The sequence below is a fragment of the Trichosurus vulpecula genome, chromosome 5, assembly GCF_011100635.1.
Source record: "Trichosurus vulpecula isolate mTriVul1 chromosome 5, mTriVul1.pri, whole genome shotgun sequence".
Lineage (NCBI taxonomy): Eukaryota > Metazoa > Chordata > Mammalia > Diprotodontia > Phalangeridae > Trichosurus > Trichosurus vulpecula.
This window is the reverse complement of record NC_050577.1, coordinates 296,239,470-296,264,460: the sequence shown is the minus strand read 5'-3', so window position 1 is coordinate 296,264,460 and position 24,991 is coordinate 296,239,470. Positions and strand designations below refer to the sequence as shown.

The 24,991-nt window shown below is 48.2% G+C and overlaps 1 protein-coding gene across 2 annotated transcripts; it reads right to left on the bottom strand.

Moving 5' to 3' along the window:
- Positions 1–359: 359 nt before the first annotated feature.
- SH3BP1 (SH3 domain binding protein 1) lies at positions 360–24,991 on the bottom strand. 2 transcript variants are annotated; one of them, XM_036762178.1, is made up of 18 exons: positions 24,793–24,991; positions 22,037–22,079; positions 21,447–21,551; positions 18,937–19,013; positions 18,580–18,691; positions 14,302–14,378; positions 12,615–12,750; positions 11,306–11,374; positions 10,862–10,952; positions 8,888–9,033; positions 7,901–8,012; positions 7,126–7,207; positions 6,764–6,844; positions 6,512–6,628; positions 5,570–5,667; positions 3,490–3,628; positions 1,971–2,068; positions 360–1,277 (listed from the first exon to the last, which is right to left on the bottom strand). In XM_036762178.1, the coding sequence occupies exons 1-18, from the start codon at positions 24,852–24,854 to the stop codon at positions 877–879; spliced, it is 2,046 nt and encodes a 681-aa protein (XP_036618073.1). In that variant the 5' UTR covers positions 24,855–24,991; the 3' UTR covers positions 360–876. The 2 variants fall into 2 exon arrangements, with proteins under 2 accessions (XP_036618073.1, XP_036618074.1); XM_036762179.1 differs by lacking the exons at positions 21,447–21,551; positions 22,037–22,079; positions 24,793–24,991 and having other exon boundaries at positions 18,580–18,687; positions 18,937–18,986.

Genomic DNA, 24,991 nt, shown 5'->3' with positions numbered 1-24,991 from the left:
TTTAAATACTGTCTCAGACACCAGCTACGTGATCTTGAGCAAAACTGGATAACTGCTGCCTGCCTTGGTTTCCTCATCTGTAAAACGGAGATAACAACAGTCCCTCCTTCCCAGGGTGGTTGTGAGATCAGATAAGATCATACTTGTAAAGCACTTAGCATAGGGTCTGTTGCTAGTACTATTATTGTAAGAGGCAGTGAGCTCCCCTTCACCAGAAGTGCTCAAACAGGTCACGTAAAGCTTGGCCAAGGATGCCATAGTGAGCAGATGACCTATGACCCTCCCAGGGTGGAAGAAAGGAGGCTCACAGTCTTTGTTCCAGAATAAACCTGACCTTCAGGCACAGAAGCAACTGCCTCTTCCTTTCTCAATAATCACCTTTATTTGGAGGACAAAGGGGAAGCTGGCCACACATGAGATGTGCTCCAGTTTAATCCAAAATAATTTACAAGCCATACCAAAACAAAAACAAAAACCTTCCTGGGAAAGGAAAATAGATGCTCTCCCAGGGTCAAACTAAGGGCCCTCCCCGTTCCTCTCCTCTTTCCCTCCCTGACTGGACCCTGCCAGGCCATGGGGAGGGAAGCTCTGGATGCCCAGAATCCAGGGGCACCACAAGAAGGGAGAGAGAAGGCCCAAGCTCCTCCTCAGCTCCCAAGGCAAGGGACCAGCCCAGCTGGGGCTTCAGACCAGAGGCACTTGTGGCTGGGAGATGTCCATCCTGTCTCGCAGGCAGTTGAGGGCTGAGTCACTGGAGCTCCCAGATGGGAAGAGGCCAGGGGTGAGACAGAGTGAAAAGGAACCCCAGAGAATAGAAGAGGTGAGGGGGAGGGGCAGTGCACTGTGGTGGGAGGAGGCAGCCAGGCTGCCCCTGGCTCAGTCGGTCTCTGAGGCAAGAGTCCTAGGCCGGGGCTGGGGAGGAATGGTGACCCCTCCTTGGGCTGCACAGCTGTCTCCCTCAGGGCCTCTGAGCTCCCCAGGGACCTCAGTCTCAGAGTTGGGGTTGGGGGAAGCAGGGGAGGGTCGGCTCAGCCGGCGCACAGGCTGGGGAGGTTGAGGAGGCAATGGGGGTGGCACAGAGGGGGCCTTAATATTGCTGCCTGCCTGACGTCGGGGGAGGGCCCTGGGAGTAATAGGACTCCCTGGAGTAGAGGGCTGAGGCTGGGGCTGCAGCTGTGTTGGGATTGGAGCCATAGAGGGAATAGTTGGGGGTGAAGATCGGGGATTCTGGACCTGGGGTGGAGGCACCATGGGCCGGGCAGGGGCTGGGCGTTTGGCTATAGAGAGTCAGAGAAAAAAAAAAGTTAGATTAGGGATGCCAGATACTACTGCCCTGACCCTTGACCTTGGTCTTGCCATCACTCAAGGTCCTGCTCCTCCAAGACCTCCCTAACTATTCAAATCCATTCTGGCCTCCCCCTACTCAGCCCAGCACCTGCGGTCTTTCCAGCACAGTGGAGCAGGATGCAGGGGCAAGAGTTCTGGTTCAAGAGTCCAGAGCCCTGGGTTCTAGTCCTGGCTCTGAAATGAGCCCAGTGTGACCTTGGGCAAATAATTTCATTTCCGTGGGTCTCAGTATGGTCATGTGGACTAGATGATCTCTAAGCGTTCCTCCCATGCTATGTCCTATTTTATAGCTCTGAACTTCCCTGTTCTAAGGGCCCTCCTAGCCCTGACAAGCCATATTCCAATGAATCAAGAAGCATTTATTAAGAATCTACTGAATGCCACAGAAGTGAAACCCTCTTTGACTGTCAAGGAGCCTCCGTTTTAAGGCTCCCTCCAGACCAGCTGTGCCATCATTTTGGCGGTTTCTTGCTGCTCTCTCATTTTATGTTGCTCGTGTTGTACCTCTCCATCTAGACAAGGATTTAGCAGTCCCAACCCCATCTCTGAATGAGATCTCAACCCCTGAAACCCTTACTTCCCATGCACGCCACCCCCCAGTACTCGGCCATGGGGAGACTCACTCTTTCGGGCTGTATCCTCTGCTAGCCCAGGTGCTTCTGTGGGGTTCCGGCTGACCTTTGGGGAGGTGGGCCTTGGTGGAGGTTCAAACTCTACCTTGCTGAGGGATAAAGAGAGATAGGAGGACATGGGTCTCAGCCAGAGAGAGGGACCCCAGGGGCAATTTTCTAGGAATCTCCTGAATGCCAAGAGACTCCCTATTCTCAGGGTGAGGCCTTTCTCAGTTGTGTGAAGGATCATATTACTGCCTTGTGGCCATGGTTGGGAGAAACACCTTTGCTGTTGTCTAGCAGGAGACCAGGAGGCCGGTTGGTAACCACACCCCAATCCCCCAGTCAGAGGACTGAGAACCAAGCGGGCAAGTCTGCCTGGGCCAAGTGGAATAGAAGCAGTAGTGAGCTCCCCATCAATCTAAGTGTTCAAGCATCTATAAGGAAGTTGCTTGAGGGGATTCCTAGACTAGATGGGAGGCAGTGGTATCAAAAATCCTAGAATTATAGGGTCATACAGAAATCTAGTCCAATATCCTCTCACTGTACAGATGAGGAAACTGAGGCATAGTAATATTTTTTTCCCAAGCCTAAGGTTCTAGAATCCTAGAGCTTGACCATGGCAGGGGGACAGGACATCTCAATAGCTCTGGATTCCAGATTCTTCGTGGAATCAAATCAAAACACGTCCTTTGTGCCTGGGTTACTTATCCTGGATATTCCTGCCCAATTCCTCAAACCCTGGGAGCCTAAAGTTAGAGAGCAAGGCAGTATGCAGTGTAGGGGGTCCCGGACTGGGACTGGGGCAGAGGATCGAGGAGGCTGTACTAAGTGGTCTCTAGGGTCCTTTCCAGTCCTACATCATCTGATTCTGTAGTTATATCAGGGTCTGTGACCTCCCAGACCCCCAGGGCCTGCCTTGTCTCAACTGTTCTCCTACTAACTGGTGAAAGAAATTTCCTAACAGGTCTGGAGCAATTCAGAATAATGAGTCTGCAACATGTGCTATCTGCCACTGAGGCAGCTATGTGGTACATTATGTAGATTTCTGGCCTCTGACTTGGGAAGATCCAGCTTCAGACACTTACAGGCTGTGTGACCTTGGCCAAGTGATTTAACCTCTGTTTGTTTCCTCAACTGTATAATAGGGATAACAGCACCTACCTTCCAGGGTTGTCTTGAGATTAAATGAGATATTGGTAAAGCACTTAGCATAGTACCAGGCACACTGTAGGAGCTGTAGAAATGCTAGCTATCATTATTGTTGTAGTTGGTATTACTACCACCGCTGCTGCCACCACCACTGCCACCGCCACTGCCACCAATGGGAGAGGCTGAAGATGTTTGGGGGCATCCCTAACCTTATAAAATAGAAGGGAAGCCCACAAGGCCAGCCCTCTTTATCTCCCTCCATTTCCCAGAAATAATCCTCAGAACTGGAAGAGATACCAGCTGTCCAACCTGTCAGAGACCTAAGCTGGGTGACGCTGGGGTGGCCCCTCAGGTCATTTTGACATCCCAATGTTCTTACCCTTCCTTAGCCACTGGAGGGGGTGTGCTGGCAGCTGGGAATTCTTCTGACTTGGGACTGTCAGTAATCTTTTCCTGGGGGTGGGGTTGATACAGGATGGTGGGGGAAGTGAACAAGCCGGAGACGTTGAAATCGATTTCTGCAAAAGAAAGGGGGAAAAATTCCAAAGCCCTCCTGGCATAGAGTCAATGGAACTGAATTCAATTCAGCTAAGGAGCATTGATTTGCCAGCTACCTAACATATGCCAGGGACTGCCCTTAAGGAGCTTATGGTCCATTGTGAGCACTTCTCTCCCTCCATCGACAAGGTGGGGGACCATGGGTAAGGAACGCTGCATAAACTTTCAGATAACATCTATGTACTGGTGAATTTTGCTAAGTTGTTATTTCCTTTTTTCTAAGTCTTTACTACAAGGAATGTCTCCCTGGGCAGGGGAAGGTCATAGGGCAGGGACGTGCCTCACAGGCCATCATGTACAACCCCCTCATTTTGCAGATGAGGAAACTGAGGCCCAGGGAGAGGATGAGACTTGCCCAAGGTCATACAGGTAATAAGTAGTAGAGATAGCATACATTCAGAAACAAAAACAAAAGACTTCAATTAAAAATGAAGTGATTTTTCTAAAAGCCTGAATCAGTTAGAATGGCAGCTCCCTGAAGGCAGGGAGCATTCCCTTTGTCTTTGTCTCCTTAGCACCTAGCCCAGGGCCTGGCAGAGTAGGCTTCTGACTGATTAAAAGGAGAACAGCAGTGCGCATCGCTGTACTACGTTAAGATTTTTGCTCCCACCACCACGTGAAGTGGGCAGTACAGGTATCATGATCCCCATTTTACAGAAGCAAAAGTTGTGACTTAGAGAGGTGGGGACTAACCAATAGTCACACACATAGTATCAGAGAAGACATAAACCCAGGTCTGCTGACTCTCTTTGTCCCCCACCCCTCCCTTGGTGATGTCCCATGATTCACCAGCAGAAACCAATGTGGTTTTACTCATGGAACTAATGTTGAAGAAAATGGATTATTGCCATCTGCTCTGCCACTACAACCTAAAGATTCTGAGCCTTCCAACCATGTGTACTGAACTCTTTAGGCCCAGGGGCTTGCTCTTCTGTTTGGGTCTCCAAAAGCCTTGCCCACAGTGAGCACTTAATAAACGGTTCTTCATCCATTCATTCACTCCCTCCCTCATTTATTCAGTTTCTTTTGAAAACTGTCTGTCCATTGCCTTTCACTCCTTAAGTATTAGGGAAGGGCTTTACATCTGGAATATCTCTCTTAATCAGCCATAGATCCTATGTAGCAGACCCTCCTCAGAGATATTTGATGCAAAGGTTTGCTTTTTTCCTTCCCAACTTACTGCTTAACTGAGCTGCATTCACTTTGTTAGTACCAAAGTCTTCCAATTTCATGGAACAGAACTGACCAGTTTTGTCTTTTGTGATCACTTCTCTCTTCTCTGATTAAGAATTCACTCCTTAAGTGAGTCTTTTTTATGTGACTTGGTTCTCTTGCTTTAAAAAATGTTACATCTTTTAATAGTAAGCTCTATTTTGAGATTTGGGGTTGAGGCAAGCCACTGTGGAGGGAAGGCTTCTGACTTTCCTGTTCGTTTGTATAAGCGTATAGATTTGCAACTAGAATGGACTGAGAGGCCATTGGAGATCTGGTGATTTGAGGTGTTGGTCTAAAGCTAATTTCTGCCTAACCACTTTAGTCTTCTGATTCTTCAGACTCTTTCCACTGTGCCAGAGGGAGGCTAAGGAAAAGGCAGAATGTCCAGTAGGAACAAAAGGGGGAGTGGATTAAGGTCCTCCTCCTAGGAGATGGGGTGTTTAAGGGCTGGAGGGCTGGTCCTTGCCTTCATTCCCTCCCGGCTTCCACCTTGCATAGTCCTACTTCCCCTGACTCTCCCAAGGTGTGAGCTCGAGCACAAAACACACACACACACACACACACACACATACACACACACATACATACACACACACACTTATACACAGACATACTCGCATGGACAAATATACATATACAAAAACACATTCAGACCCCCCCCAACACATACACACAGAAGACCTTACCTCCTGGGAAGAGGGTGTCTGAATTCTGGATCAATGCCTCCACCACCCCCACCACCTGGATAGAGGACACAGAGGCTGCATCCAGCTGAGCCTGGTCCCTGAGATGGGGAGGAGAGGAGGTTGGCATTAGCCCAGGGTTCCCAGCCACAGTCCCTATTCCAGGATTTCCTAGTGAAGAGAGTACTCATGAACTTTGCCATCCCCACCAAGGCTCAGCGTGGGGATGGCACCTGAGCACATACTGTCTGAAGGGATTTTGGGGAACTTCAGTTTTTCATCAAATATCTCTATTTCTAGCCTCCACTAAAGTCTTCTGCTCCTCCCCATACCATCCCATAGTCTGGCAGAGATTCTGAGTTCAAAAAGACTCTACTAAAAGCCTGCACGACCTGTGGCCCATAGGCCACTTGCAGCACACCAAAGGATTTCACGTGGTCCATGAAAAATGTAGAGGGAAACATCCTTGACATTTTTTGCTAGGAGAGCCTTAGAACAGGGAATGTCAGAGCTGGGAAGAACCTTAGAATAGGGAATGTCAGAGCTTGGAGGGCCTTAGAACAGAGGATGTCAGAGCTGGGAGTGGCCTAAGAACAGGGAATGTCACAGCTGAGAGGGGCCTTAGAACATGGAATGTCAGAGTTGGCAGGGCCTTAGAACAGAGAATATCAGAGCTGGGAAGGCCTTAAAATAGGGAATGTCAGAGCTGGGAGGGCCTTAGAACAGAGAATATCAGAATTGGGAGGAGCCTTAGAACAGGGGATGTCAAAGCCAGGGGAGGGAGCTTAGAATAGGGAATGTCGGTCAGGGCTGGTTATTGACCTGTTACAGCAGGCCTGTGCAACCAAGGGCCTGCCAAAGGATTTCAGCCAGCTGTCAAAAAATGCCCCTCCCTGGTCAGGTACTTCCTTCCAGATCTAAGTTTCCCATGTTCTCAGCTCCTACCCATCTCTTGTGGGTGGCCATAGCAGGTTTGGGCCTAGGACAATGGCGATGTTGCTCGGGGTCATCTTGTTCACCTCCTGCTCCTTGGCCAGCCTGGCTAGGAACTTGATCAAGTACCTGGGTGGGAAAGGATCATTGAGGGAGGGAATCAGGAGTGGGCCACTCCCCTTCCTGGCTCCTGGGCCAAGCCCTTCACCTTCCCAATTTGAATGGGCTTCCCCAGCACACCCGTGACTACATTGAGGGACTCACCTCAGGTTGCAGAGATTTTCCTGGGGCAGTTTCCCACATACTTCTTGGAGGCCCTCAAGCCGGGCCATTGGCTCCTTCAGACTGGAAACAGTGAAAGAAGGGAAAACATGACAAATGGCAGTGGGTTATGAAGGGAAGGCCTTTCTCAGAAATTCACTTGTATAAGCTTATAGAGTTGGAACTAGAATGGACTGAGAGACTGTGGAGCCTAACCCCCTCAGCTGAGGCCCCACCCCCACTAGGAAGGGTCTGAGGTGAGACTGGAACTCAGATCTTCCTGAATACAAGTCCAGCGTTCTGCTACTAGCCCATGGTTCCTCCCCCACCCACTCTCCCTTGGCTGGCTTTCTGCCCCCGCTTACTTGGCAGCTCTCATCCAGTCCTCATAGAGCTCAAATGTCATGAGGGGCTCAGGAAGCTCCCGGAGGTAAGACTTGAGGGCCCCTGAAGAGAGAAGGGAGGGAGGGAAGGCAACATCATCCTGATGCCCAGAATCCTCAGCCCAGCATGGGCCTACCCCAGACACAATGGTGAAGCCCCTCGGGCCCAGCCCCATCCAACCTGCTCTAGGGAAGCTCCCCACTGGCACTCCAACACCGAAGTGCTTCATCCAAAGGAATGAAACATGAATGGTGGAATTACCTATCGATGAGCTAAGTATTTTTCAAGCCAGAAAACTCCTGAAATCAATGTCAAAATTATCTAGACTTTGTCTTTCCTCTGCTGAAGGGTTGCCCCAAATGTGGTGTGTATATCCCGTTGGCTTTGGTTTTTTTGTTGGTTAGTTTTGCTAAACTCTACTTCTTCCCCCCACTCTGCCTTTATTTTTTAAAATTTTTTGTAATAATGGATGGTCCACAGGTTGGGGGAGGGGGAGAGGTAGCCTGGAAAATGAAAGTGATGTAAAAGCCAAAGAGGCCAAAACACATAAAAAGAAAGCAAGGAAGGAGAAAGAAAGAGAGAATGATAGATGGAAGGAAGGAGGGAAGAAAGGAAGGAAGAAAGAGGAAAGAAGGAAGGAAAGAAGAGAGGAAGGAAAAAAGGAAGAAAGAATTTAAGAAGTATAGAAAAAAGAAAAGGAAGGGAGGAAGGTGCCCAGCCAGCCATCATGGCCAGCCCAGTCTAGGGTCCTGGTACCAGCAACCGCATGAGGATCAGAGCAGAATTCTTCCAGGCTGCTGGGATTGAGGGCCATCATCTGCTTCAGCCTCTTCAGCACAGAGGCCCCTGCTGCCAAGCGGAAGAGACCCTAGGCAAATGGAAAGCCATTGTTGTGGAGGCCTGCCCATTGAGGCAGAGAGGCCAAGGGGATGTGGGGATGATAGAATCCCAAGGAGGCCTGAGGAAGAGGAGAATGGATGGATGATGGAAAGAAATGAATCCAGGCAAGGTGGGGTGTGAGATTAGCTGCCATGGGAGATGGGAGAGAAGAAAAAAGGCCAGCCTTGGACACTCTGTCCCCAGTCCTCCGTGGAATGCAGCTTCTCCCTCCACCCTCTAAGGGCTGAAGGCCCTAAGACTCTAAGGTTGGAACATGCATTTCAGCCTCCCCATATATAGGAAAAGATCTTACACTAAGGTAGAAGTGACTGATAATGGCTTAGCCCTCCTAGGAACATTTGTATTACTAGGGAACCATGTTCTTAACCTGAAGACCTGTATGACAGAATTCCCAACAACATTGACAGAAGTGGCTCACTTAAGTAGCCAGAGGGTATCAGGAGAGCCAGCTCCATTATTAATCTGCTGTGTGACTTTAGCCAAATCACCTGACCTCTCAGGGCACCTTACCTGGGAGAGAATAAGCCCCACCCACTCTCTTGTAGGGCTATTGGGAAATGTATGTGAAATCCCTTTGTAAACATATCAGCTGGATTTGAATCTTAGCCCTGCTGCTCGATCACTACCTGCAGCTTTGGGCAAGCCCCTTCCCCTCTCTGGGCCTCAGTTTCCCATTTCTGTAAAATGACAGGGCCAGATGGGCCAGTCTCTAAGAACTAGTCAGGCATTTCTGGATTCTCCATAGCCACATGGGATAAGTAGCCTTACTTTGGCACCTAGGACATTTTCCCTAGCCCCTCCCAGGTGAGGGGTGGGCCCTTGGAGTGCCCTTCTCCCTTTTACCTCTTCCTTCATGCCTTCAGACAAAAGCATCAACACACAGGCCTCCAGGGGCAAGGCAACGTCCCGGCCAGTCTCCTGCAGATGGGTCTTCAAGGCCACCCCATACACTTTGGTAGAGGGGGCGTCTGATACCCGGGTGCTGCTGTCTGGGGGAGGAAAAGGAGATGGGACAGGGTGAAGGGGGTGCCTTGCCTTCCCTTCCTTGGGAAGAACAGCCTTGGAGGCAAAACACAAGACTGAAAGATCATCTTACTCTCCCCCTTTGTCACTCCTGGGCCATCAAACTAACTTCCCCACCTGCCCTTCCTCTAGCTCGCTCAGGCGCCCCAGGTCTGATGGGAACTCCACACTATGGGAAGCATACTGGACTGGGAACCAGAGGGCCTGGGTTCAAATCCTGGCTCTGCCACTTATAATCTGGGCCACTTTGGAAGCTTCTCTATTCCTCATTTGTCTCTTCGGTAAAATAAGAGACCTCAGAAGTCCCTTCCCCATGAAAATCCATGATGCTGTCAGGGTGTAGGAGAAAGAAAGCTGTCTCTCTCCCTCTCTGTGTCACAAGGCATTTGTTTTTCTTTTTTTTTCCAGTGGGAGGGAAGCAGGAGTGGGTGAAAACAAAGCCTTGTGGATTGAAAAAATTTCATTACACACACACACACACACACACACACACACACACACACGATTCAGAATCAATAGTTATGTATTTGAATCCTAGCTTGGCTGTGTGACCCTGGGCAAGTCACTTGCCCTTCAGAAACCTCAGTTTCCTTATCTGTCAATTAGGGGAGAGGAAGGAATTGCTCCTGTTTTCTCAAGCACAAAGTGCCTGGCAAAGAATCCTAGACACTTCAGACAAGTTTATTGGATTGGAGGGGGTTGGGGGGGTGGACTAAATGATCTCTAAATTCTCATTCCTCTCTAATCCCTTAGTTAATACTCATTCCACTAGATAGGACTGAGACAAAACCTTCAGAAGTCTGGAGGAGGCAGGGGAAGGGGGGAGGTTTCTCCTCAATTATCACTTCAACCATCCCTACTCCCTTTAAATCCCTCCTCACCAATACCCATTGCTTCAAGTTTTCTCTGAGTCCCCAGAGGGGGCCTGGTGAGCCAAATCAAAGCCAGCCCTCCCCTGCCTCCCAAAGAGCCTGGCCTTTCCTCCCCTCAGTTGGGAACCTGTGGAAAATTTGTGGAAATTTGGAAGCAGCTGGTAGGGAGGAGAGGCGTGGAGAATGGACAGCAAATTCAGGAAAAGAGGTTGTCCCAAAAATTTCAAGTTTTGGTAGACTTTTGGAATGCCCTGTATATGGATTTGGTTTGGTTTTTTAGCATCTGTTGTAGGCCTGTAGTCACCTTGTTCATTTAGAGACTAAATGTATCACATCATTCCTCCTCCAATGTCTGCAGCATTTTCTTTAACATTTACTGTGCATATATGCTGTGCTGACTTGAGGGCAGCACTGCTCTCACTTTTGTCTCTGTCTCCAGCACCTTGGACAGAGCCTGGCACACCTTAAGCTCATGGTCACTCCCCCAATTCAAGGGTCCCATTCCATCCAGTGAGAACTTATAAAGGGACAGCTCTGGGCCAGGCACCTTGCTGGGTGACAAATGTGCACAGTCTCTGCCCTGAAGTGGTGTACATTCTCTGAGCTAGTTGGAGCAGGTGTTATTATGATGTTTTTTCCTGCCTCATCTACTGCCAAACTTCGTTGATATGTTAATTGGTTTTGCTCCCCTTCCTTTCCCTGCCTTTTTCATTCTTTGTTATAAAGGCTCTTGAGAAGCAGCATTTGAACCCAGCTCTGGGTCTCCAGTGCCGACTGTGCTGTGAGGAAATTGAGGCCAAGGATGGAAAGTGACTTGGCTGAGGTCACATAGGCCTTAAGGGGAAGAGGTCAGAGTCCTGAGCTCCCCCCTTTAACAACAGATGCTTCGGGCAGGGGCAGGAGGGGGTTGTCTCCTCAATACCTGTGTGGCCGTGGGTCTCCTTTAGCTCAGCCAAGGCTGTGTCCAGTGAGCTCAAGGATCTTCGGTGGTAACTAGCCTGCAGTTCCAGAAGCTGTATAAGAGAAGGGGCAAGGTAAGGGCCATGAGGCGAGGGCGGAGAGGTGAGTCTTGGGGAGCCAAGAAGTTGGAGATTCCCTGGTCAGAGCTCCTTTCCCATCTCCCAGAACCCACCTGGGAGGAGGCCTGTGACAGTGCAGAAAGAGGGTCCTGACCCCTGGTGGGGAGGTTTGTTGACTGTCCTTCCTCCTCAAATTGGGGAGCCCTGGGTACCCTCTAGGTCTTCCTTTCCCCAGGGCGCCTCTGCCAAGAAGCAGCAGCCTTTCCCCACCTCCCAGAACTCTCCCCACAATTCTGGCAACATGTCCCGGGGCAGGGATGGTGGGGGAGACTCCTGGAGGCTCTTACATTGATGAAGTAGTTGGCATAGCTGTCTTCCTTTGTAGCAAAGTGGTACAGATCCGACAGATACTCATCCTAGGAGAGACATAGCAGGGCTCCAAATTGCTCTGGGATCAGTCCCCCTCTCTTCTTCCCTACCCCGTAAGCCCATTCTCCTGGGCCTGCCCCTGGTGTGTGTGTGTGTGAGGGGGGCAGGATGGCAGCCCATGATGACATGACACCCCCCCCCCCCCCACCAATAGAATATAAGCTCTTGGCAGACACTTTGTCCTGATTTTTCTATTTTTTTTTCCTATTTTTCTATTCACCTTCATTCTATTTTATTCACCTGGTAGAGGACCTGGCATACAGTAGGCACTAAATAAATGCTGGCTGAGTTGAACTGATTTCCCAGGGCCATCACTTCCTTGCCATTCAACTTTGGACAGATCATGTCGCCTCCATTCTGCATCTCCAGTGCCTAGCGCTGTGCTTGCACATAATAACATGCAAGCTTAATAAATGCTCGGAATAAGTCGAAAGATGTATCCTTTTGTCATTGTGGGCACTTTGAGAAGCATTGAGGCCCAGTGGCCTGAGGCCTGGACTGTCTTTTGCCTTTCTTTATATCCCCAGTGCTTAGCATGGTGCCTGGCCCTTAACAACTCTTTATCGACTGATTAAAAGTCACTTAACCCTCCTCTGTAAAATGGGACGAGGATAGCACCTGCCTCCAGGGTTGTTGGGAGGATCAGAGGAGATCATGGATAGAAAGAACTCTGCAAACCTTTGTGCACAATATCAGCATCAGCTAGGTTTAGTGGTAAGAAAGACTGTTCTGGAGGCAGAAGACCTGGGTTCAAATTAGACCTGTAATGTTTACCACCTTGGGGGGTAATGGTGCACAGTAGAAAGAAAGTGGGATTTGGAGGCAAGGGGGCTGGGTTCAAACCCTGCCTCTGTCACTACCCACGTGACCATGCACAAGTCACTTCACTTCTCGGGCCTCAGTTTCCTCATCTGTAAAATATGAAGCCTGGATTAGATTAGACTTCTGATGTTCCTTTTAGCTCTAGATGAAGGGTTCTTACCCTGAGGCTATGACCGTGTTTTAGTTTTTTGGGGCTTTTAAAATATTTTTTGTAATTGTATTTAATATAATTAGTTCCCTAGGTATTTTATTTTATGCTTCATTTGGCTTCCGGGGAGTGCAAAAAATAGTGATCCCTACACTGGAGGAAACAGACTTAGAGATGGGCAGTGACATGACTGTAATAAGCGCTAGCCTCCTGCTGGATCTCTCTGCTGAGAGCCCTGGAACCTCCGAGGTCCTCACCTTCGACTGCTCTACCCTCCTCTTCAGTTCTTCTTCCTCCTCCTTCAGGGTTTCCAGCTTATTGGTTATGGTGTTGTAACCCCCAGGACCCCCTACACCAGGTCCCAGGCTTGAACTTTTGGCCATCTGACTGAGCCTGGAGAAGGGTCAGGAGGAAAAAGACTCAATGACCAATCACCTTCGCTCCACCCCTACTCAAGTCATTCAGGTTCCCGGCAGCTCACAAGGAATCCTGGGGTTTGAATACAAATGAGCTCACCAGAGTATTCCCTTAGTCAGTCACCCATGTGCACACGGGTGCCCCCTTGTGCTCTGTGCGAAGCACAGCTTGGTCAGAGCCTTCCACTAGGGGACCTAGGACCAGGCGCCCCCTTGTGGCCTCTGGGAAGCACAGCCTGGTTAGAACCTTCCCCAGGGGACACAGGAGGTCTGGCTGACTGGCTGACCAGCTCATCCAGGGCGCCCACAGACAAACCATGCAAAAAGATGTGCCTCGTCAGGAGCACAAGACACAGACAAGAGAATATATGTGCTCACCATCACACATACACATACACATACACACACACACACACACACACACACACACACACACGCAATAAAAGGATCCTCTCAAACATCCTGTATTTCAGGTATAGTATGTCTAGAGAGGAATTCTCCCAGACTTACTTCCTATGTGACCCTGAGCAATCAATTAACCTCTCTGAGCCTCTTTCTTTATTTGCAAATGGGACTAAAAAGGCACATTACTGCGCGCACACACACACACTCCCTACCCAAGGCAGCATTTGGGAGTTTGCAAAGCAATGTCCTGATGCCCCCAGATTGTGGAATGAGCCACAATGAGCCACAAAATATCCACCTCCCAGGAGTACTGTGAAGAGTCCCCAAAGTGCTAGGTCAGCCTCCAAAAGCAACAGAGACAGGGACTGTCATGACTTTCACTATAACTGTCACTGTTTTAAAGACGAGAAAACAGGCTCAGAGACAGGAAATGATTTGCTCCAGATCATACGGCAGGGGAAGCTATAGAGCCCAGAGCTGCACCTTGTTTCTTCTGGCTCTGATTCCAGACCTTTTGTCACAGTGGCACTATGTGTGACCATTTATGTTCATGCCATGGTGTATACGTGCAGGTGTGTGCATGTATCTTGTGAGCATACCATGCAGATCCACACAGCTATTGCACATGCTCTTACTTCTGCACAGCACACATGTAGATACATGTGTAATCAATAAAACACATGACATACTCACATACACATATTTGCACAAAGCATTGACAGATTTGTACATAATCACACAACACACAAGCACACATTCATGAGCACATAACAGCATGCTTATATATACATGTGCACATGGCTACACCTGCATTCACACATTATAAACATAAGCACACTTTAAAAATGCCTTGCCCTTTGTCTGGGAAGGTGGCACTACTATTATCAGCAGAACAGACCCTTGGTGTTGGATGGGTAGTCTCCCCTAGCTCCCCTCCAGTCAGAGGGTAGAGTGTTGAGATGACCAGGGTGGTATCAAGGGTGTGGCCTGTGGCTGGGAAACAGAGCAAAGTGAGCTAGGAGAGAGGCCCCTGCTCTGATCCCAGAGCCCACCAGACACACAGCCCAGCATGGGTCACCTAGTTTGTGCGGAGCCAAACCCCAGGTCAACACCAGCTACTCACCTGCTCTTCAAGGCATTCCAGTCTAATACCAATTTCTGAAGGTTCTTTTTGTGCTTGAGAATGGATGGAAGCTCCTCCTGGTGGATCAGACAAAAGGCACAGATCAGGGGCCTTTAATAGCTCTTGGCCAACCCTTCAGTTGTTTTTCACAAAAAAAGGAAACTGAGGATCAGAGAAGTTAGGTGACTTTCACAAGGGCACACGACAAGGAAATGATGGGGCCAGGATTTGTACACAGGCTTTCTGACTCCCTGCTTCCAAGATGGACATCTAGGCAATGGCAACATTACTGAAATTGTTTCTTTGCTGATTCTTTGGGGTTTTCTAAGTAAACCACCCAGTTATTGGCAAACAAATAACTGTCTCTCCTTTGCCAATGTTTATTCCTCTGATTTCTTTCTTTAAAAAAAAATTATTGGGGCAGCTAGATGGTGCAGTGATAGAACACTGGTCCTGGATTCAGGAGGACCCAAGTTCAAATCTAGCCTCATATGCTCACTAGCTGTGTGATCCTGGGCAAGTCACTTAACCTTGAATGCCTCCAGAAAAGAAAAAAAGCTTCAAAAAAGTATTTCTTTTGTTTTTAAATCACTTTGACTTCTGAAGAAAATATGATAGGAGATATGGAACTATCTCATCCTTCCCTTACCCAGAGAGCCATCCTTTGTAACAAAGAATAAAAAAGAAAAGACAGTTGAAAAAGATAAAAAACAAAAATAGTTGAACAAAACCAACTAACACGTCAACTAAGTCAGACAGCATGTGAACACTCCAGGCCCACAGTTCCTGCCCCTGCTTTGTCTCATATCTTCTTTGGGGCTAAGCTGGATCATTTTAATTGCACAATGTTCAGTTTGGGCCCCTTTCCTTCCTTCATTTTATACCATTTGGGTCATTGTATATATATTGTTTTCATGGGTCTGCTTATTAGCTCTGTATCTGTTCGTATAAATCAGGCTTCTCTGAATTCTTCATACCCATCAATTCAATTCCTATGGCATGGCACTATTTCACTATAATCAAGTGCCACAGTTTAATTAGTCATCCTTCAGGGGAGGTTGGGGAAGAAGAAGAATCTCCTCAGTTTCCAGTTTCTTGTTACTATAAGAAGTACTGTTATAAATATTTTAGTATAGATAAAGCCTTTCTTGGAGTTTATAACCTAGCAGTGTGATTTCTGGGTCAAAGCATTAACATTTACATAGGGCTTTAAGGTTTGCAAAGAGCTTTACAAATATTCTCATTTGAGCTTCACAACCACCCTGGGAAGTGCTATCATTATCCCCATTTTACAAATGAGGCAATGAGGCAGACAGATGTTGAGTGACTTGCCCAGGGTCAAACAATTAGTAAATGTCTGAGGCCAGATTTGAACTCAGGTCTTCCTAACTCCAAGTCTAGCACTCTACCCACTGTACCATCTAGTCACTTATACCAAATTGTTTATTTGAACTAACTCAAAATTCTAATAATAGTGTTTTTGTCTTCCATAATCCCTCCAATATTGATTGTTCCTGTCTTTGCCCATTTGCTGGATTTGAGGTGAGACCTCGGTTACTTTGAATTGCATTTCTCCTATTATTAGTGATTTTGAGCAGTCTTTCAAATGGTGTTTAATAGTTTGAGATTCCTCTTCTGAGAGCTATTTGTGCATATCCTTAGACCACTTATCCTTTGGAAAATGGCTCTTGCTCTTATATATGTTTATTAATTCTTTATATATCTTGGATATCAGACTCTTGACAGAGATGCAAAGATTTGTTGTGGTTTTTTCCCCCAACCAACAACTTCTATTCTTAACCTAGTCCCATTGATTGTTTCCTCAAAAGCTTTTCAACTGCATGTAATCAAAATGATATATCTTATCTTTTGTGATCATGTCTTTCCCCTTAGCCATAACTGTGAAAAATACTGGTTCTGTTCCAACTGTTTTTTAGCATGACCTTGAATATTCAGGTCATTTTGAGTTTATTGTGATATATGGTGTAGCATGTAGCTCTAAACCCAGTTTCTGTCAGATTGCTTTCCAGTTTCCTGAGCAAATAGAAGTATCTTCCTCAGCTATGTTATGTTCTTAGGTTTAGAGAACACTACATTTTAAAATTTCAATTGTTTCTGATTCTTCCTTATATAGCCTGTTCAACTGATCTGCTTCTCTATTTTTTTTAACCAGTATCAACTAGTTTTTATGTAATTTCTCTCTCTCTGTCTGTCTCTCTCTCACTGCTATTACTAGCATTTCTAGGACTATGTCAAATAACAGTGGGGAAAGAAGGTATGCTTGCTCTATACTTGTAGTTATTAGCAAAGCTTCTAGTGTTTTCCCATCATCCATAAGGCAAACTTTTGGTTGTAGATATCCACTTTTAATCATAATAAAAATTTCCCTTCTATAGTCATAGGATTTTGATGGTTCATTTTTTTTTTTTTTTAGCACATGTTAGTATTGAACTTTGTGAAAAGTTTTTTTCACACCTATTTATATAATCATGTGGTTTTGGTGGGGGTTGCTTTTAATAGGGTTAAGCGCACATACTGTCAGACTCAGTGTGCTTGTTGGTTTTGCTAAACTGCTCGTTTTCATTTCTTTTTTATTCTTTGTTACAAGAAATGGCTCATGGGTAGGGAAGGAGGAAAGATATTAAAAAATGAAGGTGATACAAAATTAATACAAGCAGCATAAGAGAAAACAATTGATTGGGAAGAAAAATCTTTGCATCTGATATCTCTGACAAAGGCCTGATAGTGAGTGTGTGTGTGTGTGTGTGTAGTGAATTAACAGAAATATGTAAGACCAAGAACCATTCTTCACTGGATAAGTAGTCAAAGTGTATGGACAAACATTTATCAAAAAAGAATTATAGATTATTAACAACCACATAGAGCTAATAACAGGAAAATATAAATTCAGACAACTCTGAGGTTTCCTCTCACATCCAACAAATGACTAAAGATGACAAAAGGTGGGAATAGTCAATGTTGGAAACATTGGGGGAAATTGGCAGATTAATAAATTGTTGGTAGAATTGTGAATTAGTCTAACCATCCTGGAAAACAACTTGGAATTATCTGACCCAGAGATTACTCTGTTAGTCACATACCAGGAGAAGGTTAAAAAAAAAAAAAGGGCCTCACCTAAACCAAAATATTTATAGAAGAACTTTTTGTAGTAGCAAAGAAGTAGATAGAAAGTAAAATTCCATCATATGGAAAAGGAATAAACAAATTATGGCATATAAATGTAACGGAATGTTATTGCACCATAAGAAAGGAAGAAATATGATGACTGCAGAGAGGCATGGGAAGATTTACATGAACTAATATAGGACACAGTCATCAGAACCAGGAAAACAATGTAAGAACTGACTGTAACAATGAAACACTTGAAACCCAAAGCTTTCAAAGTATATGGCCAAGAGGCAGCTAGTTGGTGCAGTGGACAGAGCACCGCCCTGGAGTCAGAACAACCTGAGTTCAAATCTGGCCTCAGACACTTGACCTGTACTAGCTGTGTGACCCTGGGCAAGTCACTTAACCTCAATTGCCTCACCAAAAAAACAAAAACAAAACAAAACGTATATGACCAAGTGTGACCCCAGACCCCAGAGAAGAGATAAGAGAATGCACCTTCTTCCCTTCTTTGCAGAGGTAGGGGACAACATGTGTAGAACACTATATATCATGCTGCACTTGGTTGCTATGTTGGTTACTTTTTGCTGAAGTTTATTTCCCCTCTTCTTTTTTCTTTGTTAACTGGCTCACATATTTAGAATGGGGGGGAGGGGCTTTAGAAGTCATCACATACAACTTTTCCATTTTACAAATGAGGAAACTGAGGCCCAGAAAAATGAAGTGATTTTGGTACGGTTGGCTCTCTGGGATAGAGAAGAGATATGGTGGAAAATGTATGTGATGAAGAAATAAAAGGTATCAATAAAAATGTGAAAGTGCTAGTAAGTGACAATTATGATAATAGCTGTTATTAATTCAGGGCTTGTACTTAGTGAAGAATTTGTCACCTGGAGGCTGGAACCCTAGGGCAGAGCCTTCTAGTATTGGCTAGGCAGGTCCCTTCTCAAAGCCATTCCAGCTTGCTAAGACCTGGGCCACAGTTGTACTCTGCTGGCAGAGACTTCTAGAGCCAGCGTCATTTCTAGGCTACCATGAGGCATGGGAGGATGACTTCGATGGCTCTTATCACTATAATGCATGTAAAACCTTTAGTAAAACTGACGGTGTTTTGTTGGCTGGTGAGATGACAAAGATGACAATGATTACCTCACTCAGCCTGTTGAGGGGTTGTAGGACATCTCTCTCCAGGGCCATCTCAAACTCTGCCAGGACCCGAGCTAGCTGACTCTGGATGGAACAGCTAATCTCTAAAGCCTTCCTGTGGGGATCGAGTGACCACAGTCAGACCGAGATTCCTTCCCTCCTATTGGTCAACACCCACCCCAGCCCCAGTCTTCTGCCCCATGGAGGGGGAACAGGTCAACCCCAGCCCTAGTCCCCCTCTCCACTAGGGAAAGAGGACTGCCCCCCCCCAAAACCCTGGCCCATCTTCTGCCCATCCAGGGAGGGAATAACTCCAGCTCCTGGGATTCCAAGACCTAATTCCCTCCCCAGTTCACTCACCCCATGCTAGAATCTGGATCCAACTCTTTGATGCTGTCAGCCATAGTGTGGGACAAGGCCATGAGAGGCAATTTCTTCTGCAAAGACAAAAGGGTGAGGTGAGAGGCTGAGATCTGGTCCCTTCCACTGCAAACTGAGCACAGAGCTAGCTGTGGCACTTCACAGGGACTTCACAGACCTGGTGATCCACAGTTGGGCGAGACTCCAGAGGCCAATCAGTCCAACCCCGACTCGTGTTACAGGGGAGAAACTGATGCCCAGGGAAGTAGCCTGACTTGGCCAAGGTCACATAGACGTTAAATGTAAGAGGAGGAATTGGAACCCAGGTTCTCTTGAGACAGTGCTCCTTCCACTGTATCTGCCTCCTGAGATGGAATGATATAAAGCCCCTGCCTGCCCCTCCCAAGTCTCACTCTTAACTGGAGAATGGGCTATATATGAAAAAGACCCAGAAACACACATGCTGGAGATGTCTCTGCTCGGCACTGAATAACACACTTTTATTTTCCAATTCTTACTTTCTAAAGCAATCCTGTATCCTTAGCTCCTTACAATACCCTCTGAGGAAGGAGATGGGGGACCGAAGGATGAAGGTCAGTATGTGAGGAGAACGTTTAGCCAGATAAGAGAAGACTCTGGGTGGGGGAAGGGCAAGATGGAGCAGCTTTTTTCAAGAAGCTGAGGGTTGTCTTGGGGAGGTCTTAGCCTTGTCCTGCTTGGCCCCAGAAGGCAGAGCCAGGAGCAAGGGGCAGGCCAGGGGGGACAGCTGCTGAGAGAGGCAGATTTGGGCTCCATATAAGGAAAAAAATTCCTAGCAATTAGAGAGGACCAAAGCAGAGTTGGCTGCCTCTGGGAGCAGCGAGTTAGTTCTCCATCCCTGGAGGTCTTCAGGCAGAGGCTGAATGAACCACTGGCTGGGGGTCTTGGACTAGATGACCCCTGAGGTTGTGTCCAGCTCTGTGATTCTGTTCTCATAACGTCTATTTTGCAGGTGAAGAAACTGAGGATCAGTTTGCCTAAGAGTATACAGTGACCCCGAGGGAGAGCTGGGACTGATATCTAGGTCTCCTGACTTCCCACTCAAGGCTTTTTCTGTCAGGCCAAGGTGGAGGGAAGGTAGCAGGGCACGCTGGGATGACAGGATCTGGGCAAAGTTTGACAGGGAACCATCAGCCTTTTTTCATTTGTTTTTGAGGCAGTCAGGGTTAAGTGACTTGTACAAGGTACGCAGCTAGTAAGTGTCTGAGGCTGGATTTGAACTCATGTCTTCTTGACTCCAGGGCTGGTGCTCTATCTGCTGTGCCATCTAGCTGCCCCCCATGATCTCTAAAACATTTTGTAACAACTTGTAAACACTTGGGGGTTAGGTTTTTGGTTTTTCATTTTTTGTCCTTTTTGGGGGGGGAGGGGAAATCTTTGACTCTCCATCACACAGCACGATGTCTGCTAGGTGCTTAATAAAATGCCTGTTAACACCATATGACCCGCCTCTCCCTTCTCCAGTCTGCTGTCCACGCAGCTGCTAAATGGATATTCCTAAAGCCCAGGTCTGACCATGTTACTCCCCTCCTCAAGAGAAAGCCTACAGCCGATCCCTCCTGCCTTAAACACAGGCTCTTCAGTTTGACATTTCAGGCCCTCCACAGTCTGCCTCTAATCCACCTTTCACACTGAACACTTAAGCACTCACCCCATATGCTCCGCTTTCCAGCCAGACTGGCTTTCTTGTTGACCCTCAGGTTCCATCTCTCCCCACTGTACCTATGCACAGGCAGGTCCAGACATCTGAAGTGCCCTCTTTTCTTACCTCCACCTCTAAGAATCTCCCAAAGTCAGCCTTTTCCAATCCCCACAAGTTACCTTGTATCTGCTCTGGGCATATTTTGTATTGACTTCTCTTCCTATGGAACATAAGGCTTGTGCCTAAGGTGCCCTTGCCCCTCAGCCTGATATAATGGGAGGGGTCTCAGGATAGCACACCTGGACCTGGAGAGGACCTCAGAGTCCAGCACCCTCATTTAACAGATAAGGAGCTCCAGGGACGAGAAGCCTCTTGGGGGCAGGGGCTGTTCCATTTTGTCTGTGTAACCCAGCACTCCGTCTGAATGATGCCTGGCCCTTAATAGCTGCTAGCTGAATATTATGGAACAAACCCAATTTGAGTATGTGGGGTATGATGGAGCAGGAGGAAGGGAGGGCACCCAGAGTTCTTTTGCTAGAACCAAAGAGGGCAGGGGAGAGTCCCAAGGAAAGATCCTAGACTCCAAAGTCTGAGGAACTGAGTTCAAATTCTATCTGATACTTCCTACCTGTGTGACCTTGGGCAAGTCACTAGCTCCTTGGATCTCAGTTTCCTCATCTGTAAGATAAAGACGTTGGACTCCAAGGCTTCTTGTAGCTCGGGCTCTATCTTATGACCTCCCCTAATCTCCGTTCCCACCACCTCAAAGCTCTGGAGCCATCTCTCCCCCCCTCCCCCCCTCCCCCCCAAGTAATGCATGCATACTCACCACACGCTTCTCCATGTCTGCCCCACTCTGGCCCTGTAAACAGGCCTGCAGCCTCTTGTGGACACTGTGAGCAGCCCGCTTGGCTGGCTCTAACCTCTGTTCTACCTGAGGGCGGCACAAAGAGGCTGAGAGGAAGTACTCCTGGGATGGGGCCTGTGTGCTCTGTTTACAATTCCCATTAGACCTGTAAGCCTCTTGAGGGCGGGGACTGCCTTTTGTCTCTTTTTATATACCCAACCCTTAACATAGTATTTGGCACACAGTAAGTGCTTAATAAATGTTTATCCTTTGATTGGTTGGTTTCCCCTCTCCTCCTCATCCCCAGGTAGTGTCCGGCCACATACCCAGTACTTGGCTGTGTCTCAGCTCCTCCGCCCCTTCTTCCCTCCCCTTTGATGTATACCTTCTGTCACCCTATTTTCCCCAGGGTGACATCTTCCTTTAAAGAGGAATCCAGTCCAGGAGGTTCTGGTGACTCATAGCACCCACTTGGCTACCTCCCTCCTTTCTTCCTCCCTCCACCTATATGTGCTCTCTGCACTCCTGTATGGGCCTGCCTCTTGTCACTTCACTTGAGTCCACATCCATACCTGGAGCAGGTCGTCACTCAGAAATTCAGCAGTCTCTTGGGCACTGTTGGGGACAGAGAGACTGGGTGAGGGAGGAGATTGGAGGCTTCTACTCAACCTACTTTCCTGCTTCCCCAGACCCTGCAGACATCTTGATATAGGGGATTCAGAGTAAGGAAGATCTAGATTGAAGTCTTGGCTGTGTGACCCAGGGCAAGTCACTGGCCATCTCTGAGCCTCAGTTTCCCATAAATGAGCAGTCAAACTAGTTGTTCTCTGAGGCCCCTCAGAGTTCTAAATCTATGATCCTATGACCAGTTGCCAAGTGTGGACTGGGGGGTACTTCAGGGCAACCTATTAGGAGCTGAAAGGGGATTGGGAGGAAGGTGGAGAGGACAGAAGCCCCAGCCCATGTGCCCTTTCAGGAAGGATCCCCGAATGTCCACATCCAGCTCCTGTTGCAGTCTCTCCCTCATTCTTCTCCCACACCCCTCCAGCTGGAGCACATTCCAAAGCAGCTGGGAATCCGAAGTCAAGCCGCTTCCTTCTCCACCCAGAGCTGCACCTGGGAACGAGGGGCAGGGCGGGGACAGAGCTTCTTGGCCCCCCCCCCCCCCCCCACCAAACCTGTGAGGGCACAGCTGGAGGGAGGGAGATTCGAGGTGGGGAAGGAGGATCTATGTGGCTTTGGGTTGGGGGTAGAAGAAACAGTGAAAAAAGCTGGCTTTGAATGTCGTCTCTGTGCTCTTGGACTCATCCCCTCCACATCTGGGCCCCTGTAATCTTAAAGCACTTCTCTTTTTAGGCCTCAGTGTCCTCCCCTGTACAATTCATAGATTGGGCTCCATGGCCTCTGGGCTTTTGTCCAGCTCTGAAACTATGATCCTAAATCACTTCCCCTCCAAAGCTCAGTTTCCTTCTTGGTAAAAAAAAAAAAAAATGAGGGGCTGAGCTTAGATGGCCTCTAAAGTCCTTCTTAGCCTGAAATGCAGAATCTTTTCTCCTCACTTCTCCCCTCACCCCCAGCTTCTCCAGCACAGCCTATAATGCACACTGAAGTCACAGAATTCCAGAGGTCACTGAGTCCAACGAACACCCTTATCTGAAGGATAAGGAAACAGGTCCAGAGAAAAGTGACTCGTCCAAGGTCTCACAGGATTGCAACCCAGGAATCCTGGTTCCCAGTCTCCCCCCCCCAACATGAGAAAAGAACTCTCATGAGGGAATGGGAAGGGGGGACGGGGAGGAGATGGTGAGAGAGTCAAGGCAAGGCCATCTGGTTTTGGTTTTTGGAAAGCAGATGTTTAGAAACTTAGGCCTGGGAATGCGGCTGGATTTTTACCTGACCCTGGGAAAAGCAAAGCAGAATTCAGAGGACTGAAATCTTGAGGGGGGTGGGGGTGGGGGGCGGAGAGAGACAGGAAAAGCAAAGACACATGGGTAGAGCAGCTCATGGAAGACTTTCTACCCCTCTAAGAAGTCTCCAGAAGTCATTGTCTCCAGGGAGCCAGGATCAGGCCGAACCTTCCTCTTCCCCCCGCCACCCCCCCCCCCCCCCCGGGGTCTCTGGATCCTCTTAGGTACGGAAATGTTAATTCTTTAAGTGGTCCAGACTGGATAATTGAGGCTGGGGTTGGGGGAGGTGGATGGGAGAAATTAGCCCCAGGGTTCCAGGTAGTGAGAGAAGCTAGCCAGCCAGGACCTGGACCCTCCCTTCCATCAGCTCAGGCCTAGCCCCACCCCCACCTCTAAAACTCAGAACTATAGAAACCTGGAGGGGGTCAGGGAGCAGTTCCTAATTTCCTCAGCTGTAAATGAGGGTATTAAACTAGAAGATCTAAACCTAGCTCTAAACACTAACTTCCTGTATTCTAAGCACAGTTCTAAGCTGGGAAAGTGCACAGTTCTAAGATTCCTCCCAGCTCTGGCACTCCATGTTTTAAGATTCCCCCCAGCTCTGGCATTCCATGTTCTAAGATTCCTCGCTCTGGCATTCCATGTTCTAAGATTCCCCCCAGCTCTGACATTCCATGTTCTAAGGTTCGTCCCAGCTCTGACATTCCATGTTCTAAGATCCTCCCAGTTCTGACATTCCATGTTCTAAGATTGCCCCCAGTTCTGACATCTCTTTTCTAAGGGTCCTCCCAGCTCTGAAGTTCCTTTTTCTGAGAGCCCTCCCAGCTCTTACAGTCTGATTTGTGAGGCCACAAGCTGCTCGGACGGTCTCTGTTCTGGTTTCCTTCCAGTTCTAACATTCTCAGTTCTAAGGCCCCTCCTAACTCTGACCTAAAGTCTCTCCTAGTTAAGGCACTCTGTTCCTAGTCCCCTCTATCAAGGCCCCTCCCCCATGGGTGGAGATTACCCCTTTTCCCAACCAAGCCAGACCCCCTTCCCTAACATCTTGGGGGGGATGGGCTGAGGACTCCAAACCTCTCCTTCAGTTGGAAGGAGTGGGGGGAGGGTGGGGGCTGCTCTGGCCTACACTGAGTCTGAGGCCTCACCTCACGAGACTTCCCTTCCCAGGAGGCCCTCTTTGCGGGGGAAGGGGAGTGTTGAAAGAGAAAGCAAAGTTAAAGGGAAGAGGCTCCAACCCAGGTTTGGGGCTTGGGGGTGGTGCTGGCTGAGGCACTGGACTTCTCAGCTCTAATTCTGCATCCCCTCTCCAGACACAGACACAGACAGACAGACACACACACACACACACACACACCCACCCACACACACCTAGCGTCTCCTACCACCGCCCCCAACCCAGGCCAGCCTAGGGCAGCACTCACCGTCCTGAGCCCCCCGTCTGGGACAGCTGCAGCCGCATCCGATTAAGCTGCCTCTTCATCATCTTGGAGGACTGGGGTGGGCAGCTGGCAGCCGGCCTAGAGAGAGCAGGCTGCCCCCCGAGCTGCTCATGGGAGTCTGCGAGCCTCACGCTCCGCTCTGCCCTGGCAGACCGACGGGTGGACGGAGGGACTGACGGCC